General features: G+C 44.0%; 1 protein-coding gene across 1 annotated transcript in view; it reads left to right on the top strand.

Annotated features, from left to right (window-relative positions):
- Positions 1 to 16,119: 16,119 nt before the first annotated feature.
- Lrrc31 (leucine rich repeat containing 31) overlaps positions 16,120 to 24,978 on the top strand; it is a 37,627-nt gene continuing 28,768 nt past the window's right edge. The window contains exons 1-3 of the mRNA XM_029537508.1: positions 16,120 to 16,161; positions 18,620 to 18,837; positions 20,145 to 20,248. Coding sequence (XP_029393368.1) covers positions 16,120 to 16,161; positions 18,620 to 18,837; positions 20,145 to 20,248 — 364 coding nt within the window. The remainder of the gene's footprint in view (positions 16,162 to 18,619; positions 18,838 to 20,144; positions 20,249 to 24,978) is intronic.

The raw sequence follows: 24,978 nt of genomic DNA, 5'->3' as shown, positions 1-24,978 counted from the left end.
AAAAAAAAAAAAAAAAAAAAAAAAAAAAAAAAAAAGAAAAGAAAAGAAAAAGAAAATGCAATCTGCCACAGGGCAGATGGCATGGCAGCAGCGTGTGATAGGATTGGTCATGTTGTATGTACAGCCGGGAACCCCAGGGAGAGAAATGCTCCTTTGTAAAATCCAAACCCACGAAGTGGGGCCACTCATATTTAAGTAGATCTTCACTTGCAGAAGGAGTGAGCGCTCCTTGCTACACACTGGAGAAAGGGATGCTAACTATGCAAGGTTGTCTCCTCAGGGGAGGACACCAATATCTGCTTTCCACCCAGCAGGCTAGGAGAGGATGTTAATGACCTGGTGACTTTTGCTAGCTGTAGAGCCAGACCTCACCCAGATCCCCCCCCCCCAATGTTTATCCCAGACTCATCGATGGAACCCATGCTGAGGGGAAATGTCGCTGCTGACCTCCTGAGGGGAAATGTCGCTGCTGACCTCTGTGTTGTTTTCATCAGAGATCCTAGGCCTTAAGCTATAAAACACATGCTCATTGGAGAAGTCACATGTACTTTGGAAAAAGAGTTTCAATGTAGTTACACCTTAAGCTGTATTGTGCACACGAAACTTGGGTGGTTGTTGCCGGGAAACTTTTTTTCCAAGATCATAATGTATTTAACTATATCTAAAATAACCGCCTGGTATCAGACTCCAGAAGTTTGATCCAGCCTAGCTAAGTCAAGATGAACTGAGTGTTCCTTCTTGCCCCTAAGCAGATCATGTTGCTGCTAGCCATGGCTCTTACAGGGACACCCTCTCCCCTATTCTGTCTTCAGTCAAACCTTGTAGATGTGTTTCCACCGTGATTCTAAACCCAGTCATGTCGACAATAAAGATTAACCATCACAACTGTGTCAGAAACCATGGCAATAGGCTTTGTACCATGCATCGAGAATTCCAGCCTTGTTAAGAGTCTGAGGACCTTGTGACTGTCTGAGGCTTTCCAAGACATGGCCTTCCGTTGGAGGAAGAGCCCTCTGACCTTCCAGTCACCGTTTCTGACAGGTAGTTGTAATGTAGAGGCTCGACTATATTTGTTGACATTGTTGAGCTACTTGTATTATGTTGAACAGCTGAAGGTTGAAGAGAGAGTAACTAGGAAATGTAATAACCGAACGATACACCGTTATCTTCCAAATGCTGAAGATACTCAGCAGACCTCTTTCTAACCTTTGGGGGAAGCACCAGCAGTTTCCCATAGGCTGATGTTGACCCGAACATGTGAATACGAGTTTGGTAAGAGGAAATTCTTTGTTCACAAACAAAAGACAGATAAGATCAAAGGAGTTATCCCTGTTCCTTCAACAGAAAGCGGGCCACTTGGATTTAATGTAGTAGTAGTAATGATGAGAGCTAGTGTTTACTGACTGCTTAGTCTAATTTGCCCCATACCAAACTAGTCAGAAGTCGTAATTTACCCCATACCAAACTAGTCAGAAGTCGTAATTTACCCCATACCAAACTAGCCAGAAGTCGTAATTTACCCCATATCAAACTAGCCATCTGGAAGAGTACAGGGAGGTCTTTGTCTGCCTGGTCTCTGACTTGAAAACAGCAAGGACACCGATGATGTGAACACAAGTCTCCTATAACTGATGGCTACTGAACACTGCCTTCCAGGAAATTGTGGGAAATCCTGACTCCCACCGAGTCTATCAGAGAACAATAAACTTCAGTAACCACAAGTGTTCTTCAAATATCAAGATGAAGACTCTCAGAGAAAAATGTGTTGGTTTACTTTGAAATAAGAATTTGTGCCTTGAAGGAGAGATGGAACACTTAACCAGTGTTAGGAGAGGAACTGAAGGGCAACGTAGGATGAATCCTTGTCACTTTCTACCTCTGTGGGCTTTGGAAACCTAGACAATATTCCTGAGAGGAGCGAGCTACCAGGGAACCAAACAGCCTTCAGGACTTGGTCAAAAGACTGTATATGCTTGCACGGAGAATGTCTTCGGCCTTTAGGAGTATGTTTTGAAGGAAGAGTGATCTGAGAGCATGGTCACAGTGATATGATGGTAATGGCCACAAACTGGGCCACCTAAAGCCAGAGCAGGTGTCATTAATCCCAGCAGTGCTGAGAAGGCGCCAGGAGCAAGGGGGATGGGTTATTTTGGAGGCCACAGGCAAAGGAGGAGATTTGAGACCTTGTAACCCAGGAACCTGTCTGGAAAGCTAGTGTAGCTGCCCTAAGTAGGGGCAGGGAGATCAGCACCATGATTGAATCATGCCTCTCCCCATCTGTGTGCTGAAATCCTAACACCTAGCATCTTCGCTAAGTGTGCCACTTAGTGTGTGTTGGGAGATAGTGTGTTGATTGACATGATGCAGTTAAGAGTATTGTGATGTTTAGCTTTGTCTACTTGACACAACTTAGCATCACCTGGGAGGGAGTCTCAGTGAGGCCTTGTCGACATTGGATTGGCCTGTGGGTTTGTCTGTGGGGATTGTCTCTAAAGTTAATTGATGTGGAACAACTTAGCCCACTGTGGGTAATACCATTCCCTAGAACTATAAAAGGCCATGTTTAAATATGCCTGAAATAAGCTACCGGCTACTGAGTCGTGTTGAAGTGGACTTCTTTCCTCACGAGGTTGGACCCTCTGCTGTCCATGGTGTTCATGGAGACCTCCCCCACAGTTTTATATATTATTTCTTTTAAGTGGGAGTTCTAAAGTATAAGACCAGAGAAACTGAGCTGAGCAGAAGGAAGGAAGTATGTGTGTATCCATTCTCGTTGCTTCTGGCTGTGGATGTGATATGACCAACCAGATGCTGCAAGTTCCTGCTGCCTTGACTTGCCCTCAGCGATGGATCTGGAATCCACCTGGAATTATGAGACAAATACACCTTTCCCTCCTAAGTTGCCTTTTGTCAGGTTAGTTTATCACAACACCAGAAATTAAACTCCGACTATAAAGTTATTAGACTGGGTAGTGATGACTGGTGTCTATCAAAATGAAGTTTGGAGGCAGATGCATACAAGAGAGCGTGCCACCTGACTCTGAAGAAAGGACATGCCTTTACACCAATGAACACTGAAGGCTGTTAGCCAACCTCTACCAGCTTCAGTCCCACGGGGCACATTTCCTTCCTTCACAGGCCACAGAAGGGACCAACCCTGATTATGAACTGTAAGCTTCTAGAACAGACACAGTAAGCCCTCATTTTATAAGCCACTGATTTATGATACTTCATTACAGTTGCCAAAATTTCTCACAGCATAAGGTCCTGGGGTGCTTTATTGATAATATTAATATACCAGCAGGATAACATCTCCCATGACTGTGACAGGCCTTTTAAATGAATATTCAGTGTCTGAATCTATGTTCTGGCTCACAGACCTCCAGTCTAGTCCAAAGGGTGAATTCCATTCAGTGAGAGATGTTGTCTTTAAAATTAGATAGAAAGGGGCTGGAGAGATGGCTCAGCAGTTAAGAGCACCGACTGCTCTTCTGAAGGTCATGAGTTCAAATCCCAGCAACCACATGGTGACTCACAACCATCCGTAATGCGATCTGATGCCCTCTTCTGGGATGTCTGAAGACAGCTACAGTGTACTTACATATAATAAATAAATAAGTCTTTAAAAAAAATTAGATAGAGGGTCACAGAAGACTTCTAAAGACAACCTCTGATTTGCACATGAGTCCAGGTCAGTACACCAGGACACATGCAACTACTAAAGAAGCCAGCTACAGTCTTTATGCAGGCATGCACACACACATTTTTAAATGATAGATCCTAGTGAAGTGTTCTCCAGCACTGATGCCTTGGCCAGCAGAAGTAAAATAAAGGGGAAAGAGAGTAGATATTACCAAGTACTTGTTAGGATGTCATGCATATAGCAGTTCACCATTCTGGTATACACACACACTCATACTCACACTCACGCTAAATAAGAGAGAGGAAGGGCAATGGTCTTGGCCACTGCTTTGCCCAGGACATCCATTGTAGAAAGGAAAATTGAACAGTCCTGAGTGCTTTTGGTTAAATACTGTCCCAGAATGGTGAGGTGCTATGTGTGTGACATCCTGACATTTGGTGAGGTGATAGCTGGCTTCTTTAATAAGTGTATATGTACAGGTGTGCTGACCTGGACTTGTGTGCACACACGGGTTTATGTGTAAGTGTGGTTATGCATGTCATAGTGCACATGTGGAGGTCAGAGGACGACTTTCAGAAGTCATTTCTCCTTTCACTGTGGGTTCTAGGTTGGCTGAGGTCAGCAGGCTGGCCTTGCAAGTGAGTTGCCTACTGAGTCATTTCTCTTCTGTTGGCATTTCCTCAGATGTGAAACCACAGTGGAGACTCGTAGGTCCTTTCAACCTAGTTGTGTGCTGGATTCTGCCAGAGCCTCTGAGGAGTATATTTCCTGGTGTGTGGTTTAGGAAGCTTGCTACTGGGTATTAGCCATTTAAATACGTGGGTTTTGCTTGTTCGTTTGTTTGTTTTGGTTTTTCGAGACAGGGTTTCTCTGTATAGCCCTGGCTGTCCTGGAACTCACTCTGTAGACCAGGCTGGCCTCGAACTCAGAAATCTGCCTGCCTCTGCCTCCCGAGTGCTGGGATTAAAGGCATGTGCCACCACGCCCGACTTAAATACGTTTTTAATAACCAGTTTTTTTCTATTGTGTTTGTTCACTGTTCATGGCACTGTGTTACATAGGACATTGTCATACATGTGCTGCACATTGATCATATCCCCTCCATAGATTCTCTCCTCCAACCTCCCCCTCCCACTACTGATCTGTTGTTTTCTACTTTCTTGCTATATATGCTGATATGATTTCCTGTAGCTATGTAAACTCTGAGAATCATGGGGGGTGGGGTTAAAAATATGCTACTATCTGTCTTTTTTTGAGACTGACTTAATTTAATTAATACTATTATCTCCAGTTGTAGTGCTTTCCCACCAGTGACATAACTTTTTCTGCATCATGGCTGGAAAACACCGGTAGTGTATATACACCACATTCTTGTTATCCATTCCCCTGTTGCTAGACACTGGCCGGTCCTATAACTGGGCTATTGTGGGTAGGCTACAGTGAAGGCTGATGTTCAAGTGTGCCTGGTATATGTTAAGGTGCATGGCCAGCTGTGGCATTGTTGTGTCATGCAGTAGGTCTAACTCCAGGTTTTTGAGAAACCTCCATGCTGGTTTCTGCAGTTGCCAGGCAAGTTCACTTTCCCATCTGCAGCACATAAGGGTCCCTTTTTTTCAACTTCCCTGACAGAATTGGCTGTCATTTTCTTGGTGGCTGCTATTCTGATTGGAGTGAGGTGGAAGCTCAGTGTAGATTTTATTTGTATTTCTCTGAAGGCTATTTGTATTTCATCCTATGAGAACTGTCTGTTAGCTGAATTAGTCCATTTATTGATTGTTTTTTTTATTTCTTGCTGAAAACTCTACTTTTATTATGGATAATTTCAAACACATACTAAAGGAAACAAATTACAGCCATGACATGGAATGTAAAAAATTATGTCGCTACACCAATCACAAACCCAGGTACAATCTTGTCTCTTTTATAAATCTGCCTTTGTCTCCTGACCCCATGGATTATATGAAGCAAATGCCAGTCAAAATAACATTTCATGCAGATATTTTAGAATGAGTGTCTTATAAGTGTGCTATTCATATACATGGTTTTATACTGTCATGAAACCATGCCAACCTAAAGTCCTCTAAACACCTAGTCAGCTTCAAATCACCCTGCCTCTCAGCTTTTATTGTGCTTTACTTTTAAAGACTTATTTTATTTGTATTTATGTGTGTATGTATGGCTTTGTGAATATACACAGCATTTGCTGGGGGAAAAGGGTGCCAGCCGCTGCCAGAGGAGGGCGCTGTATCCTCAGAGTTGGAGTTACAGGTGCTTGTGACCCCAGTGTGGATGGTGGGAGCTAATAAGTCCCTTGCAAGAGCTGCCTATCGCTCCTAACCTCTGAGCCGTCTTTCCAGCTCCTCATTTGTTTTTTTTGTTTTTGTTTTTTTTGTTTTTGTTTTTGTTTTTTTTGTTTTTGTTTTTGTTTTTTCGAGACAGGGTTTCTCTGTATAGCCCTGGCTGTCCTGGAACTCACTTTGTAGACCAGGCTGGCCTCGAACTCAGAAATCCACCTGCCTCTGCCTCTCGAGTGCTGGGATTAAAGGCATGTGCCACCACGCCCGGCTCTCATTGTTTTTAATAAAGCTCGTTTGTTTGATCAAAAAAAAAAAAAGTCTGTGATCTGCCGTTGGTGTACATTTCCTGAGTTTCTTTTAAACCCTGTGTTTTGCTTTTTTATTTTTCTCTTTCTTCCTCCTTTTCCTTGAAATGCAGTTAAGAAAGCAGGTCATCTTTCCCACGGAGTCTTCTAAAGTCCAATTTTACTCGCGGTATCCGTGATGCTCTGAACACCGGCCTCAGGCCCTTACATTTTCCCAGACCTGGCTAGTAGATTTCCGTGCTTGGTTTGATTGGTTTGGATGTTGAAGTCTTACTTCTTTTGAGAGACTGATATTTCAGGCTTCCGTACCCACGTGTGTGGGGAAAGAGAAACCGCTCTGGGAGTCCCCTTCGGAGCATACAGACCCTAACCCGGGATTCATAGCTGTCCGCACCCCCTTTGCTGCTAACCTCTTCATGCAGCATACGTCTGGCTCCGGCTAACGCCCCAGGGGCTGGCCTTGAGTAGCTGGCTTAGGGGTTAAGAGAAATGACTGCTCTTCCAGAGGTCCTGAGTTCAATTTCCAGCAACCACATGGTGGCNCATAACCACCTGTAATGGGATCTGATGCCCTCTTCTGGTGTGTCTGAAGACAGCTACAGTGCACTCAGAGACCTAAAATAAATAATTCTTTAAAAAAATAAAAAGATCTCATGAACATAGATACACTGTAAGCGTGTGCATTCCACGTACTCACTCATCCTTAACTCTCTTTCAGGTCTCAGTCCCAGGCCTCACTTTGAACAGTTGAACGGAGACAGGAGACTGCAAGTCTGGGCAGATGGGAGATGGACACAGAAAGGGTATTGACAGAATTATCTCTGAAACACCAGCGGTGTTTTCCGAGTCGTTTTCACTGGCTCCTCCTGACCACCTGGCAGACGTAGTGGCCCTTGAGGAGTTGATGGTGACTGTGACTCTGAGGAGTTGATGGTGACTGTGACTCTGAGGAGTTGATGGTGACTGTGACTCTGAGGAGTTGATGGTGANACTGTGACTCTGAGGAGTTGATGGTGACTGTGACTCTGAGGAGTTGATGGTGACTCTGACTCTGAGGAGTTGATGGTGACTGTGACTCTGAGGAGCCTTTCTGGAGCTGCTGCTTAGAGTCATGCTCTTTGATGTGGAGAGGGCCCCGATGGCTGGCTGTAAGTCAGGGTTGTCTCCTTTTGTTGTGGGAATGGAGCCTAATTGTAGGTCAATCTAGGGGAACAAACATTAGAGGAACTTTCTCATTAACCCTAAACTTCAATGATAGTACAGAATTTTCTTTTTTATCCGGGTTTCTAGAGCGCCTGGGCAATGCACTACCGTCTCCAGTCAGGTTGGAGGCAGTACTCCTTTAGCGGATTCTGCTTTGTGTAACTTTCTTAAGTAGTTCCTTCATAGCATCAACTTTACAGCTTTGGGCCTCTCCTACATCACCCATCCTTCTGGAGGCGGTGTGATTTAAAGGAGCTGGGTGTGTCACCCACCACAGGGAACATCACACAGCCAGAGCGAGGGACATCCTTAATAGCTCATCAGACCCAGTTACCTCTCAGACCACCCCTCCCCCCTCCCCCCACCCCTGTCTTCCAGTGCCATCAGCACATACAGTTGATGATTGTATTCCCAGTACAGGATACTTGAGCCAACCACAGTGGTATCCTCAGTACAAAAGCCTCATTTTCAGATGAAAGAGTTGGTTGGCTGACATTCTTCCAAGAGGACAAATTGATTTATTGTCAACATTTCATTATACATTCATGTATTTTTATCTGATAGAGTTTAATTAATCTTTGGCCATTTGAAGCTGTTTCAAATTAGGTTTTTCCCCCAAAGAAGCTTTTTAAAGTTCTTTTGTGGAGAAGGACACTAGACGGTCAGCTCATAGATCAGTAGGACACAAATGTTTAATAAAAAAAAAATTCCTAAAAGAAAACATTTTTCTTTTTGGACTGAGAATACAGATGAGTTGCAGAGTTCTTGCCTAGCATGTTTGAAGCCCTAAGTTCAATTCCCAACACTGTGAACTATGCATGCACATTACACACACACACACACACACACACACACACACACACACACACACACACACACTTAAAGAACGAATCTCGTCACTATATTTAAATAAATATATTTATAGATTCATAAACCACACATCTACTCTGTGGCTTACTCTGCTATGCACATTCTGAGCTATCCTGAAAGATTTTAAGTTATGAGGTCAAGATTAAATCATGTTTTAAAAATAGCCGTTTCTTCTGAGGACACTGGGGCCCGCTCTCTCCCTCCGCCGTAGTGCAGAAAGAAGAATCTTGGCCATGGTAGGCGGCTCCACCTTTGCCTGGTGAGAAGCCAGGTGTCATAAAAGGGACCAGACTGCCAGCCTCCTCTGGAGCCTGGAGCTCACAGCTGGCTCTCCTGCCAAGAGACAGCCAAGATCCTTAAAGTACCCTGGCCCCTACCAGCCGCTATAAACATCCAGCAATTTAATGAGCAGGCCTGAGGTGAATTGCTGCTCCAAGGCCCCCTGTGGCTGGCTAGACATGTGTGGGACCAGAATAATGCCTCTCTCTGGGAAGGCAACATTTGAACTTGGACAAGTTTGACCTCTTTAAAATGAAGTAAAACGGAAAGTCACCAAGAGAAGGTAATTCTTCTTTCTATGTTGGTAACCGAAGCTGAGGAATAAACAAACGGGGTCAGCAAGATGGTCAGCAGTAAGCTAAAGCACTTGTCACCAAGCCTTACTGGCCTGAGTTCAAGTCCCAGGTCTCACATGATGGAAGGAGAGAGCTGACTCCTGCAAGTAGCCCTCTGACCTTCATACGTGAGTACCCTCCCCCTCCACCCCCACACACTCTGCACAAATAAGATGAACAAAGTTCAGAGGATGACAAAGGAAGGGTTTGTGTAAGAAATCTGGTTGAGAAAAAAATGTCCAGACACTCACAAAATTTAGTTCCTCAGAGGTAGCATATTCTTCTATGCGCATCTGTGTTGACCAGTTTAGACCATCATGGAAAGGGGTGGAGGGATGGCTCAGTGGTTAAGAGCATTGGCTCTTCTTCAAGAGGACTTGGGTTCCATTCCCATCAATCATGGAGTAGTTTTGTAATTACCATCTGCAACTCCAGTCCCACACCTCCTAATTAGTGCCACTTCCTGGGCCAAGAATATCCAAATCATCACACCAGTGCCTATGGTTATTTATTTTCTACATTGTCCTTATGACTTTAATTGACCTTGTGGCCTGCTTCGATGAGTGGCAGATGTCATTCCCAGGGAGAAGCACCTAAGAAGCCAGTGTGCAATTCTCTAAGCCATCTTTGCTCACTGCAATATTTGTGGCCATGGGTGTTGGGTTAGAGGCAATGGGATTAGAACAAACAGGCAGGCTATGTTTATTCTACTTATGCTCAATACGGTGCTGACCTTGGGCAAGGCACTGTTAGAGACTGGGGTACATCTCTCAAGCAAAGGCTCTGCTGTACAGACATTCCTGCCTGGCATGACAGAACACAGAGGTGCTGTAATTGAAGGAGTTTCCAGGCTAAGTTAGTTGAGGAGTGGAAGCTTGTGGTAAATGTGAGGCAGGAAAGGGTGGGACAAGAGGAAGTGGGAGAATTGTTCATCAGAAACAGGGAACAAGCATTTTTTTTGGCTCTTCTTACTCCTCCAGCAACCGTGACCCCCTGCCATTCTTAGACTGTAGGTGAAGTTCTTCTTCAAAGGCCAGGATGCATCCCAGAGAGATTAAGTAGAAAAAAGATGTCATGGGGTATCATGGGTTGACTGTAGGTGCTGTAACTAATAGCTTTTTAGAGAAATGGCTTCTAAGTTTTATTTCCAGGAAGTACTCCCAAAGCCTTCCTACATATCTGGGTTGGCAGCATGGGGAGAAAGACATTACCTGTTTAAACTAGAATCAGCTACCATACCTGTGAAGTGAAGACCAAATAAACCAGAAGACTGTTCTCCTCAATTGCTAACTCAAGACTTGAACAAATGCAAGAAATCAGCCCAAAGTAAGCCGCACCAGAAGCTGGTGGGTGCAAATGCTGCTTTTACATGTTACTTAATAACTCCATTAGTTATTAATATGGCCTGACCAGCTGTCCAATAATCGAGGCAGATTCCTATGGATCTTTAAATCAGCTTTACCACAATTATTGGATGAATTATACCCAATCTACTTTTCTATATACTAGACTGTTACATCCTTAGCTGTGCCCTCAAGTACTTGCTTTCTGAGTCTTGCCTGTGTTATTTCTGCTCCAGCAATCTGTCCTCAGGGGACATTTCACTCGGCCATGGGCTCCTAGTCCATCATGTTTAATGGAGACCTCCTGTTCTCTCATCTTCTTTCTCCTCCTTTCTCCTCCCCTCTTCCTTCTTCCTCCTCTCCTTGTGGTCCCTACCCGTAATCCTCCTCCCCAGACCGGTAGCTGAAAACCTGCCTACCTCTATTCTCCCCAGTAACTGGCTGTAGTCACTTTTATTTAACTAATAGTCTGAATTGGGGAGCAAGGGGTACACAACAAAGGCTGCTGTACATGAGCATCTGCTTGTTGGGGTCAACTAGATCTTGGGGTTCAGAGTTTAGCATTTTTATACACAGCACCAGAGCAACCCCCAACAGGGAAACACCATTCTGCTCTGTAACTCTTGCAGTTGGCAAAGCCTGAAAGTAGAGTTAAGATCAAGCACAGATAGTTAATCACATCTTGTGGAACAAGATGGAAAAAGAGAAAGCGAGATCGGCAGGTGGGACCCTCTCTTTGGAGTCCCTTTATATTATCTCCCTTTGTATTGTCTTTTTTTTTTTTTTAAGATTTATTTATTTATTATATGTAAGTACACTGTAGCTTCCTTCAGACACTCCAGAAGAGGGCGTCAGATCTTGTTATGGATGGTTATGAGCCACCACGTGGTTGCTGGGATTTGAACTCCGGACCTTTGGAAGAGCAGTCGGGTGCTCTTACCTACTGAGCCATCTCACCAGCCCCCCCCACCTTTTTAAAAAAAGTTTTATTTATTTATTATATGTAAGTACACTGCAGCTGTCTTCAGACACTCCAGAAGAGGGCGTCAGATCTTGTTAGGGATGGTTGTGAGCCACCATGTGGTTGCTGGGATTTGAACTCTGGACCTTCAGAAGAGCAGTCGGGTGCTCTTACCCACTGAGTCATCTCACCAGCCCCTTATATTGTCTTCCTCTTCCCATCTCAGTGGAGTGCATATTTCACTTCATCTGTATTTAACTGAACCATATACATTTCTGTATTTGTATTACTGTATTAGGGATGTTAGAAGCTGTAACAGTATGAGTTTGTTGTTGATTATGAATGTTCTTTTGACAAAGGTAAAACAAACCTTAAAAAAATACAAACAGTTCTATGGCTGGAGAGATGGCTCAGCTGTTAAGAACATTGACTGTTCTTCCAGCAGTCTTGAGTTCAATTCCCAGTAACCACATGGTTTGGCTCATAGCCATCTATAATGGGATCCAATGCCCTCTTCTATTATGTCTGAAGATAGCTATAGTGTACTCATATACATACAATAAATGAGCAAATCTTTAAAAAAAATAAAGCACATTAAAAAAAAAACATAGTTCTAAATCAGGTATGACTTGAATCATTTTTAAAATTCTTTAAAAATATCATACTTTTATGAATTATTTGAGTTCATGCATGCATACAATATAGATGATTTATAAGTTCAATTTCAAAGCTTATAAAATGGTAAGTTCTTTTCATCACTAAGGAAAATATTGAGTGCCAAGGATGGGCCACATCTATATGAATTATTGGTGAAAGGTCCCATGGAATTTCCCAAACAACTTAGGCTATAACTAAAGTATTGATTGCTGTACATAGCTGATGGTAAGGCTCTATTGCTAATAACAATACTTCCATATCTCACTGAACACAGAGAAGGTGAGCTGATTCCCAACTACAGACTTCACCTATACTGAGTATTGTTTATGGTGCTGGAAGTTATTCCACATGCTACTAAAGGAAAAAGGCAACCACCAACTCTACAACAAACTTTTCAATCTACAATGGTGACTTGTCTGGTGTGATAGTGGAACAAGGGTTGTGGAGGTAACCAACCACACCCTGTTTCGATTTCAAGGCCCACTCTATGAGATGGAACTTATGTAGGACGTTGCTCAGGTGGCCAAGAGTCTGAGACTGGATACGTCCTGGCCTAGAGGAAATCCAAATATTATTCCTGCTAAAGGGACATAATAATAACATGTCTCCTAACCACATCCTGCTATACTCATAGATCAGTGCCTTGCTCAGCTATCATCAGAGAAGTTTCCTCTTGCAGTAGATGGGAACTAACACAGAGACCTACAACTGGGCAATGTACAGAGAGCAAGAGACTTTGGAATATTCAGCCCTCAATGGGATGCCTTCATCAAACTACTCCCCACAGGGATCAACGAGCTATGTGGACAAGTAGACTGAAAAATTGTAAGATCCAGAGGGGATGGATGACTCCAAAGAAATAGCATCTTCCAAACACAGCAGGAATGATGGACATACAAACTCGCCAAGACTGTGGCAACATAGGCCCAGCACAAGGTCAAGTCAGACAGGGTCCCAGGGCCGAGAGGGGAAGGGACACAAGCTCCCATCCCTAACCATGAGGTCATCTCTCCAGTTGACATTTGCTTACAAAGGAAAAATTCGTTTTCTCCAATGGAGTCTCACTGGGTGTACTAACTATACTTGAGGGTGGGCCCCATGCCCATCGGTAGATGGCCTACACAAGGAAGACTCAATGGGATTTTTATAAACCTTTTGTCTTGTATTGTTTTGTTTGGGAACTTTGTTATTGTTGCTTTTTGTTTGTTTGTCTTACCAGACTTTTGATTGTATGCTATGGTTTCTGATTTTGAGTTTTATGAGGTTTCTTTTTGTGTCTGTGTGTCTGTAAGTATATGATTCTTGTGCTTCCCCCCCCCCTTTTCTTTAAGTTCTAGTTTGTTTTGTTTGCCTACAAAGAGAAAAAATAAGGTGTAGAGTTGGGTATGTGGGAAGGTGGGGAGGTGGACAGGATCTTGGACGAGGTGGGGAGGGAAAACCACAATCAGAATATATTAAATAAAATTATTTTAAATATAAAGTAAAAATAAAGTAGTAAGTTTCTATGGCTCTTAGTGTTAGTTATCTCTTACCTCTTTTTGTTGTTTATTTTTTTTGTTTTTTGAGACAAAGTTTCTCTGTGTGTCCCTGGCTGTCTTGAAGCTCCTTCTCTAGACCAGGCTGGTCTTGAACTCGGAGATCTACCTGCCTCTGCCTCCCAAGATCTGGGATTAAAGGCATGAGCCACCACCACAAGGTTTTTTTTCTTACCTCCACTTCTCTCTATCTTCCCATCCTTTTTTCCACTTAAATAAACCTCCGTCCCTCTCCCTCTCTCCCCTCTAAATCACATTTTTTCCTACCCTCCCCCTTAAGATCTTTCTTGCCCCTTCCTACCTTGCAATTAGTGAGGGTTTCTAGTCCTGCATAAAACACCATTACCAAAAGTACCTTGTGGGGAAGAGTTTATTTTATCTTGTAGCTTATGTAGCCATCATACAGAGAACCCAAGGCAGGAACTCAATCATGGCAGGAGTCTGGAGGCTGGAGGCAGGAACTGATGCAGTGGAGCATGGCGAAACGCTGTTCACTGGCTTGCTCAGCCTGCTCTCTAATGTGCTTTCTGGAACACTAGCTCAGGGATGGCACCATCCACACTGAGCTGGGCTTGCCAACATCAGTCATCAATCAAGAAAGTGTTCCGCAGACTTACCCACAGGTCAATCTGGTAGAAGTATTTTTCAGTCAAGGTTCCCTCTTTCCAGATGAATCAAGTTGATATAAAACAAGTCATGAATGGGTCCCTTTCTAGTTTCCTAGAATCTATATATACACTGAGTTAAACACCCAAATCTAGGTAGGATACTGTGGTGGTTTGAATACATATGGCCCCCATAGACTCATGTGTTTGAATGCTTGGCCCACAAAGAGTGACAATATTGGGAGGTATGGCCTTGTTGGAGTGTCAGGGTCCAGCCTCGACACAGGATCGGAGTTCTCAACTGGAAGCAGGGATATCTGGAAGGGGCATAATAAACAGACATAGACAACTTTTTGGGTACAAACAGACAGGCAAATTTTCAAGTCTTAAAGTTGCTCTCTCTTCTCTCTCTTTCTCTCTGCTCTCTTTCTTGCTCCCTTGCTCTCAGCTTGAGGCTGCACACACTCTGCGTTCTCCTGTGCACTCGTCTTTTCCCCTGTGGTGTGTTCCCTTTTCACTCACTCACTCACACACACACACACACACTCTTCACACACACCTCTCACACACACCACATGTACTCGCCCTTCATTCACATACACTCTCCATACACTCTCCTCACACTCTCTCCACTCACTCTTCAAATTCTCTCTCTTTCTCACCTCACATTCTCTCTTCACTCACTCTTCATACTCACTTCATGCACACCTCACTCTCACCTCCCTTGCTCTCCACTTGTTCTCACTCGCACCTCACTCGCTCTCCATTCACGCTCTCCCCTTTTTCTTGCCCCAGTCTTTTACTGATACTCTAGAAACAGGTAGGAAAAAAAAAACATCATATAATCATTGCCAAATCATAACCACATCCCATAAAGAATCAAGAATTACAATTGTTCCCTAATGTCTCAAGCTTCCTCTATTCCCAGGCTTGTAGTCAAAATAACAACAATTGCAAACTTAACATTGCTTAAAGTTTAACTTTTGACTTATTATACTTCAGAGCTCAGAGCTCCGAGGTCAGCTTCTTGCATTTTCCTGTGAGGCTCTAATGATAAAGGACATGGGCAAAGTTGCCAGGCAGTGACCAGAGAGAGTCAGGGTAACCCCTAACTCAGCAGCTCTGCTAGCTTCTGTTTCTGTACATTGAACACAGTGGCTTTCCCAAGAGTCCCAGTGTTTTGACTTAGTTTTCCTAGTATATAATTTTATGTATTCTATACTTGCTTATCCAGAAACCACTCTCAACTGCTGTGCAAAACTTATTTCATAACTTCAATAATTTTATTTCCTGTCTCAGGGTTGCAATGTTGGCGCTAATTCATTTTCTAATAATTTCTTCAAACTTTCTTTGCAAGTTAAACATTAATCTGGAACTACCATTGTGTGGTTATTGCATTGTTTCCAAGATGAGAACACACAGCATGCACCTGGGCTATTAGGACTGTGCTGTGCTGTGCCCCTATGCCTCAGTGTTTAATTGTTTAAGAATCATTACATCAGGGAACATCTAGTTTCACAGAATTCACCAGAGCAAAAGGAGAAAGAAGTAGGAAAGTCAGATATAATAGAATAATTATGTACAAGAAGACCAACTGAAACGCAGTCACACACAAATGAAATCTATACAGCCATTGTCTAGGGCTAAGGTTAGGAGAAATGGGAACAACTGTATTTTTACAAAGAGCTGCTGTGGGCTACTGAGACGTCTCCATCTCAGTCTACTGCAAGCAGTCCCTTATTTCATTTCAGATGGCAGGTCCCCTGCAGGAATGTATGCCCTGCTTCTCGGGATGCCATCCTTTTTTTTTTTTTTTTTTTTTTTAACAAGGAGCTGCTGAGGGCTTCTGAGATGTCTCCATCCCAGTCGGCTGAGGGCAGTCCCTGTCATGATATGCTGTCCCCAGCATTGGAGGAAGAGCATCACTGTGTAGGTGGGTCTTCAGGTCTCCTATGCTGAAGTTCTGCCCAGTGTGGAATCAGAACCTCCTCCTGGCTGCCTGCAGAAGTCAGGGCCCTTTTGTTGCCTGCAGATCATGATGTAGAATTCTTGGCTCCTCTAGTGTCATGTCTGCCTGTACGCTGCCATGCTTTCTGCCATGATGATGACGGACTGCATCTCTGAAACTGTAAGCCAGCCCCAATTAAATGTTTACCTTTGGGGCTGGGGAGATGGCTCAGTGGTTAAGAGCACCGACTGCTTTTCCAGAGGTCCTGAGTTCAGTTCCCAGCAACCACATGGTGGCTCACAACCATCTGTAATGGGATCTGATGCCCTCTTCTGGTGTGTCTGAAGACAGCAACAGTGCACTTGCATAAAACAACTAAGTCTTTTTTTTTTAAAATCTATTAAAAATGTTTGCCTTTATAAGAATTGCCTTGGTCATGTCCCTTCACAGCAATGAAACCCTAAGTAAGACAGATGCTATGATCCACAGGAGAAAGGACCTAGGACATTTGTCTGTCTGTGTCTGGATTGCCTTAGAAGCCAGCACTGTGTAGATTCATGCTCGTGCTTACTGCACCAATATCATCAGTCTCACCTCATTCCTCTATAATGAAGTCAGTTTAGGTAATGCTTAAAAGGCGGAATGATTGATGCAACAGGAATGGGCTGCCTTGAGCAACCAGCATAAGAGCTAGACACTCTGGATCACTTGGACAATATTTTGCAACCCCTTTACTTCCTCTGCAGTGATTTCTGAGATTAAGATATAAGAAAGATTTAGTTCTTGGGATTTTTGCATAAACCTTGATGTTCTCTGGGTACTGACCAAAGAAAAACAACGTCCGGTCTGATCCCACCTGGAGACTATTCTCATCCCTGCATATATTGTCTTTTTTAGTAGATTTACCCTCTCCTGTCTGACTCCCATTCCCTCTGATCCTCTTTTCCTTTTTGTAAGTCCCTCTTCTGCAATCATGTCTCTTCTTCATGATCTAATGAAGTCTGGTTAGCATTGCTCATGGGAGCATGGGTGAGTGGTATTGACAGGGGTCCTTGCACCTAACTTGTAGCTGTACTAATAAAGCACATGTCTCTCCCATCAACCATTAACTGCCGAGTGGAAGAGTGGAAGAGTGGAAGAGTGAGGCCTCATGATCTCTCCCATTACAGGATGTTGACAGGCAAATCTTCTGCAGAGAATCACAGCTGCTTCTAGTTCAAGAGTGGTGTATCCACATCATGCCCCGAAGACAGCATTCTGCAACACCTTGCCCCTTAGTCTCAGGATTTTGAGCACAAACGGATGTGTCCTGTTGTGATAACTTGCTAACAAAGAGACTGGAGAGGGTTCTGAGAATCTCTGTCTTAAGTGTGTGATATATTCTGCAGATGCAAGCTGAGAATCCCTCTTGAAAGGCTCTTGTGTTTCTTAATTTGATGAAAGATGCATGACTGTAGGATAATACCAGGAATCCAAGGCTCATGGAGAAGTCCAGGAAACACAGTGTAGGTTGAACCTGAGGTCCTGTACCTCTCTCACCTGTTGGTACCTTGGGATTCCAGAGATATAAGCACAAAGGAAAATGTTCCACTGAGAAGAACCATACCCCAACACTCCCATGCTCTTAGATCTTCCAATCTAACGACTGGAAAAGGTTGGAAATGTTGCAGCAAAGGCTGACTACTTATATTATCTAGCATGGCTATAACTTATTTTACATTATAACATGTTGGAACTTTAGCTTACAGTGGTCCTGGATCATAGTGAGACATCAATAGAGGAAACTTGTAGCTCTATTTGTTCCCATAGCAGCCACCACAATGAGCTGTTTTCCTTTTCTCGAGGATAACAGTTGAGATTAGAACATTATGATTCTTGCCTATTGCTCCTGCAATTGACACCAGGAACTATGGGTATCTTTCCCAGAAAAAAAAGTTGATAAATTAATTGAGCAGCTGATTGGGAAGCTCCTGTGAGAAATGTTCTGAGTAACTTTCTTGATGACAATTGTCGCAGAGTCCTAAGGAGAGCCACAGGTCTTTGGGCTGCTCCTAGAATAGGTGCCAGCGTGTCAATGTCCCTCAGAAGGGCAACAGACAGAGGCTGAGTCCCCATCTTGTGGTTGGATTGTGATGTTGCTGTTTGTGTTCTGAAACAATGTCTCTTGTATCCTAGGGTGGGCTGGAACTTACTGGGTGTGAATGAGGATGACCCCAGACTTCTGATTTCCCTCCACCTCCCAAATTCTGGAATGACAGGCATGTGATACCACACCTGACTGGCTGTTCTTGGTTCTACCTGCTCCAAAGCTCAGGCAGTGGAACTAGCACATTTTTAGTTAATGTTTACTTGGCCTGAGTGTGTCAAAACAAAATACCACTGTCTGAGCAGCTTATGTAACAGAAATGTAAGGCGGGTGTTATGGTCTACATCAATAATCCCAGCACTTGGAAGGCAGGAGGATTGATGCATGTTCAGTACCAGACTGGTCTACATACCCAGGCTTCAGGCCAGTCAGGGCTATGTAGTGAGACCTTGTGTTAAAAAAGTGAAGACAGAAATTTCCCACAGACGAAGGAGATATGGAGAAGGTCAAGGTACTGTCATGTTGGTTTCTGAGTCTCTTTTTGCTGTGTAGACAGCTGCCTTCCTCCTGTGTCTTTACATCCAAACACAAGATAAATCTGTGTCTCACCCTCTTTGCCAAAAGTCCTATGGGATTAGGACCCCAGCTTACAGCCTCAGGACCTCAACTCTCCATGGCTATCTCTGTTGCCCTAAGACAGACATTGAAGATAGGACTTTAATGTGGATGAGTGTCAGGAGTGCCAAGAACCTGTACACAGTAGACATAAGGTCAGTTCGAGCATCTATCTCTTGTAGAGCCAGAATTGCCACCTCATCCCTTATTTGAAGAGAAACGAATTAAGCCTTCCAAGAAGGTGATGTCTCTTGTCATACTGTCATGGCCACCAAACCAAGGGCCTAACTCATTTCTTCTGCTTACCCTGCAACAGAAACTCATTCACTGGGAGATTCTCTGGCCAGGCAGTGCCTGAACTGAAGGGGCAGCCAGGGCACCAGGACACGGTTTGCCCAGCATCCAGTTTTGGTCCAGTTTTGGGATTTTAATGAAGTTGTTTCCTACAGCTGGGAGCACGCCTTACTCCTCAGCGTGACTTCTGTAGCCCAGGGTTTCTCTGATATTTGATGCTTCCATAACCAGAAAAGGCCACCGAATGCCTGGGTGGAGTTGGAACCGTGTTGGTTATTGTTAGTAATCCCCACAGCCTATCTTTGCCACTTTATCCTCATGGTATTCTGCTGCCCTGTTCAATCCACATTTGATCCATGATGAATCTAGGACTTTGAGAAATATCGTAACCTGGGCACGTAGCTAGTTAGTGGTGCCAGGCCCAGAGCCCAGGTTATTGGCTTTTTTTTTTGGGGGGGGGGACATGGATGCTGTGAATCCCATCTACAGTCAGGTTCTTCGGGAAAGACGACCTGACAGTTTCATAGCGATAGTCTTCCTGACTGGGCATTGCCAAGACCCTGCAGCAGCTGCCCTTAGCTTTCAGGGACTAAGATCGCTTAACTGGGTATTTACCATCTGAAAGAAACGTTGGACATGGGGCCTGGGCTATCGCATGTACTAGGGTGTCTGAAAATATATACCTTCTGCATGAAAGCTGAGGGGTACATACAGGGCTCTCCCTGTTCAGCATTAATAGGCTTTGGGGCTGACCACCAATTTTCCAGTTAAGTCACTGACATGCTAATTAAACTCCTGAAGAGTTTGGTCAGTGTGTACGTTCATTTCTTGTAACTGTTCTGAGGAAATTTCACAGTTAAGATCTGTCTTAAAAGCCGTTGAGAATCATCACATCGTTGCTAATAATTTGAGGGGCAGTATACTTTTAAGTACAATGAAACATTTTCTGTATGTAAAATGTTTCTCGTCCCAGCTCTGCAGATTTCTTTCTCTCTGCACTAATCTTTTTTTTTTTTTTTTGACAATTCATGAAACGCACCTCAGAATGGTTCTAGGTGAAATATAAATCCAGACTGTACAAGGAATACTAAGTTGGCCTTCCACACAAGCTGCCATTGGTGACATTCTTGGGATGGTCACTTATTGACCTTGTTCTTTTCTTCCACAGTGATTCTGGAATGGAAATAAGTTCTGTCTGGACCCTCTCAAGTGTGATGGATGAATTCATTGTGAACGTGATTCAGAACAACCTAGGAAACAATTCTTGGGCAGGTCAGGGACAATGTTTCTAGAGAGGCTTAATTGAGACGGAGGCATTGTCCTCTGTGTGGGGACACTATCCCACATTGTCCTCTGTGTGGGGCACCAGACTGAACAAAAAGAAGGATTTTGTTGTTGTTGTTGTTGTTGTTGTTGTTGTTGTTTTCACAATATTTGAAGTAATTTCCCTGCTTTCGTTCCCTTCCTAACTGAAGACACAATGTGACAGTCACCTGGTATTAAAATCCCTTCCCTCCTGCTATGGTCCCAACAGTCTGAGCCATGATTTGGCGTACGTTGCCTCTGAGGCCGGTGGGGTCTCTGGGCTTCTGTACTCATGTGAACCCACTGGGTGAAGAAGATTCCAGGTTTACTACGGAAGCTTGCATGGCTAAAAAAGACAGCAAATGTTTGTAAGAATGAAGCATTTGTCAAAAGATGACCTACTGAAAAGGAGTTGATGCCTGATATCCTTCGGCTTAGTGTTGATGAAGGGATTTTAAGGCTCTGGGAAATCAGTGCTAAAATGAGTACACCGTGTAAAACCTAATCCTCCATCAAGACAAGCTTCACTAACCCTATAAAATGCAAAGTGATGAGAGGGGCACCAGCACATTTGAAGAGCTTTGTTCTTGCCCCTTTCCTTGAGCCAGACCTTGGGGTTAGAGATGCTGCTGCTCAACTGGATGAATTAAATACAACAGGTTTAACTGGGCCCCGAGGTAGCAGGGACCAGGGCAGCCAAAGGCAGAGTGATTGTAGTTATTATAATGGACAGCAATGTCCACAGCAGCCTGACCTTTACATAATGGGAAGCACAGGAAAAGTGGTTTTATGGTTGCATGACTTCTATGAATCACTGGTACTGGTTAATCAATCATATTTACAGACATAAAGTAGATAAGAAGGTTGCTGCATTTTTGTTTGATCTGTATAAGTGGAGAAATTCTTAAACAAATGAAAGATTACATGGGATTATGGCAAAAGGAAATCTTGGCCCATCAACCAATTTCCAGACTTGAAATTGACCCAGAAACTTGGGTCAATTTGCAGACCCAGAAACTCTTGGATGAAGGGACAACCAGATATCCTTGAGGAAGGATCTTGGTAAAATATCTAAAAGTTTTACTGTTAGCCTTTCTCCAGTTCTTCCCCTAGAGGGATTTACAGCCTTTTACAAAGGTAACTGGACACTTGGAGAAAGGAAAGAATCAGCTTTCTGGAGTCTAGTAGATACTGATTTTTGAATTCACACTGATTCCGGGAGACCTTAAGAAACATTGTGGCCTTCAGTTAAAGTAGCGGCTTATGGTGGTCAGCTGATTAATGGGTTTTTGGCTGACATCTGACTCACAGTAGACATCCAGTGGGTCCCTGAACTCATCTTGTGGTTTTTGCCTCAGTCCCAGATTTTATAATTGGCGTAGATATGCTTAGAAGTTGGCAGAATTCTCACATTTGGTTTCCTGACCTGTGCAGTGAGGGCTGTTATGATTGGAAAGGCTAAATAAAAAACCTCTAGAGTTGCCTCTGCCAGGGAAAATAGTGAATCAAAACAGTATCACGTCCCTGCAGTAATTGTAGAGATTAGTACCACCATCAAGGACTTGAAAGGCGCAAGGGTGGTGGCTCCCACCACATCTTCCTTTAGCTCTCTTATCTGACCAATGTAGAATCCAGATGGATCATGGAGAATGACAGATGACTCTCAAAAACTCAATCCAGTATTAGCTCAAACTGCAGCTGCTGTACCAGATGTGATGTCCTTCCTTACTTGAGCAGATTAACACATCTCCTGGTACATGGTATATAGCTATTGATCTAGCAAATAGCTTTTTCTCAGTACCTGTCCGTAAACCACTAGAATCAATTTTCAGCGGTATACATTTACAATTTTACCTCAAAAAATGTTGTCTCTAGCTCTATGTCATGACTTAGAAGGATCTCGATTGTCCGTCTTTCACAGAATATTACATTGGTGTACTATATTGATGACATTATGCTGGTTGGACCAAATGAGCAGGAGACAGCTATCACTTTGAACTTGTTGGTAATACATATGTGCATCAGAGGATGGGAAATAAATCCAACAAAAATTCAAGGGCTGTTTACCTCAGTGCAATTCTTAGAAGTCCATTGGTGTGGGGCATGCAGAGATAGTCCTTTTAAGGTGAAGGATCAGTTATTGCACCTGGCCCCTCCCATCACCAAGAAAGAAGCACAACGTTTAGTGGGTCTATTTGGATTTTGGAGCTAGTGCATTCCTCACTTGGGTGTGTTCCTCCAGCCATATACCAAGTGACTCAGAAAGCTGCTAGCTTTGTGTGGGGCCTGGAACAGGAAAAGGCTCGTAGGTCCAGGCTGCTGTGCAGGCTGCTCNACCACTTGGACCATATGATCCAGCAGATTCGATGACATGAGGTGGCAATGGCAGATAGAGATGTTGAGTGGAGCTGTTGGTGGGTACTTATAGGTGAATCACAAAAGAGACCTTTGGATTTTGGAGCAAGGCTGTATTGTACTACCATCATCTGTAGACAACTATTTTCTCTTTGAGAGACAGCTTTTGGTCAGCTACTGGAAACTGAATGCTTGATAATGGGCCACCAAGTTCCCATGTGACCTGAACTGCCCATCATGTTCTAGGTGTTATCAGACTCATAAAGTAGTGTGGATGCCCGCCTCGCCAGCAAGGAATGATGCCACACAACAGGATTCTTCTGCACACATTTATTGGGAGAGCTTGATTGCTGTGGCGAAAGACCCCGAGCCCTAGAACTAGCACTGCTTTTATAGGCCTAGGACTGGCGTGGCCATGTCTGATTGGTTCTGCTTTCAGTCCTTAATTTACATGCCCCGGGATGGGCTGTGACTTGGCGTGAAACCCACTTGCACGTGCGCACATTGGTTGTTTACCCGAAATACACGGGCGGTGGCCAGTGGTAGCCAGCGCCATCTTGTAATGGCGTTACGTGGCTTCCCACAAAGTAGGACGCGCACTGTAGTAGTCTATTATCAAATGGAAGTGGTATATATCAAGATACATGTGATTGGGTCAAAGCAGGCTCTGAAGGCGCAAGCAAATCAAATGATGTTGCCCAAATACCTATGTTTTCTACTCCTGTTACAATGCTGTCCACCACGAAGCATGCACCTGTACCCTCATGGGGTGCTCTTTAGGATTGGCTCACGGAGGACGAGCAGACTAGGACCTGGTTTACGAGTGGTTCTGCAGGCACCATCCAGAAGCAGACAGTTGGGCGTTACAACCGCTTTCTGAGACAACCCTGGGTAGAACTTTGGGCAGTACTCACGGCCATACATTTTGTTTGGAGGAGAAATGGCCATGTGTGTAATTATTCACTGATTCATGGGCTGGTTCCCCCTCTCTTAGAAGCCATTAATTGCCGGAAGCATGAAGAACAACAGCTTTGGATGTTGGTCTTTTTAATTTTCCCTCTCTGACCACCATTGCTTAGGTTTTTGGCATCCTATCTAAGAAGTGAAAATTTCAGAGCTGCAAAGACTTGCCCTAGTGTCTCCTTCTGAGAGTTTTCACCCTTCTGCTAAAGACTTCAATACATTTTAAGCTAGGTTGTTGCTGGTGTGAGGTAGGTGTCCATCCTCAGTAGACCACGAATGTGGAGGTTTATCTGTGGGCACTCGGCTCCATACCTGGTAACAGTCCTTAGTTATTAGTCCTTAGTCTATTGTTGGAGATTGGTTCTAATTCTCTGATTCAATTGGGAATCAGTGTGTCCAAACACCAAAGGTCTTTGTCACCAATGGTTTTTGATCCATTAGTAAAGATGCCAGTGGTCAATGGTTGGGCAAAGGGAGACAGGGGTGGTTTCCTTAGAGTTTCGAGGGTTAGGACACAGTGGGGAGGAGATGGAGGATCGCCATGATGCGGTGAGAGAGTGAAGAGATTTAGAGCTGCAGGAGAACCAGGTAACAGGCCACGGGCCACTTCCCCAGTTGGGCCTGGGGTAGCAGGGGAAGGTTAAGGAGTGCCCAGTCTTTGAAGTAGCCAAGGCATTTTAAAATTTACTGGCTTGCACGTGTGTGTGTGTGTGTGTGTGTGTGTGTGTGTGTGTGTCTTTCAATTGCGAATCCAAAGAGTTCCTGGGTGGGTGGCTGGAAACACGAGACCTGCTGGGAGCATAAAGCAGATTAACTAAACGCTCTTGCTACAGTCTACTCTGCTGCTGTAAAACCTGATGACTGCTGGACTCCTTTCCCTTACCAATAGTTTGGCCTTTTAGCCTGCCTCTCTGCCTCTCTGCCTCTCTGCCTCTCTGCCTCTCTGCCTCTCTGCCTCTCTGCCTCTCTGCCTCTCTGCCTCTCTGTCTCTCTGCCTCTCTGCCTCTCTGCCTCTGCCTCTGCCTCTGCCTCTGGGGTGCACCATAACCACTTTGACCACACTGTCAAGGTTTCTGCTCTATAACCATCGTGGTCAGGTTTGTTTGTTCAGTCCTAATAAGGAAAATAAAGTCAATACTCACCATGGACACTTTTACCAGAGCCTTTTTGATTTATAGTTTTGAATTCTGATCCACCGTTCTAAGAATTTTCTAGAAAGTAAATGATGAATACTTCCCCAAGTTCATTAATATTTAAAAGTATCTACCTGCTGCCTTTCCCTTTTTCTTTTTGGTTTTTTGAGACAGGGTTTCTCTGTATAGCCCTGGCTGTCCTGGAACTCACTCTGTAGACCAGGCTGGCCTCGAACTCAGAAATCC

This window comes from Mus pahari, chromosome 4 (genome assembly GCF_900095145.1).
Source record: "Mus pahari chromosome 4, PAHARI_EIJ_v1.1, whole genome shotgun sequence".
Classification (NCBI taxonomy): Eukaryota; Metazoa; Chordata; class Mammalia; order Rodentia; family Muridae; genus Mus; species Mus pahari.
This window is presented reverse-complemented; position numbering and strand designations above follow the sequence as displayed.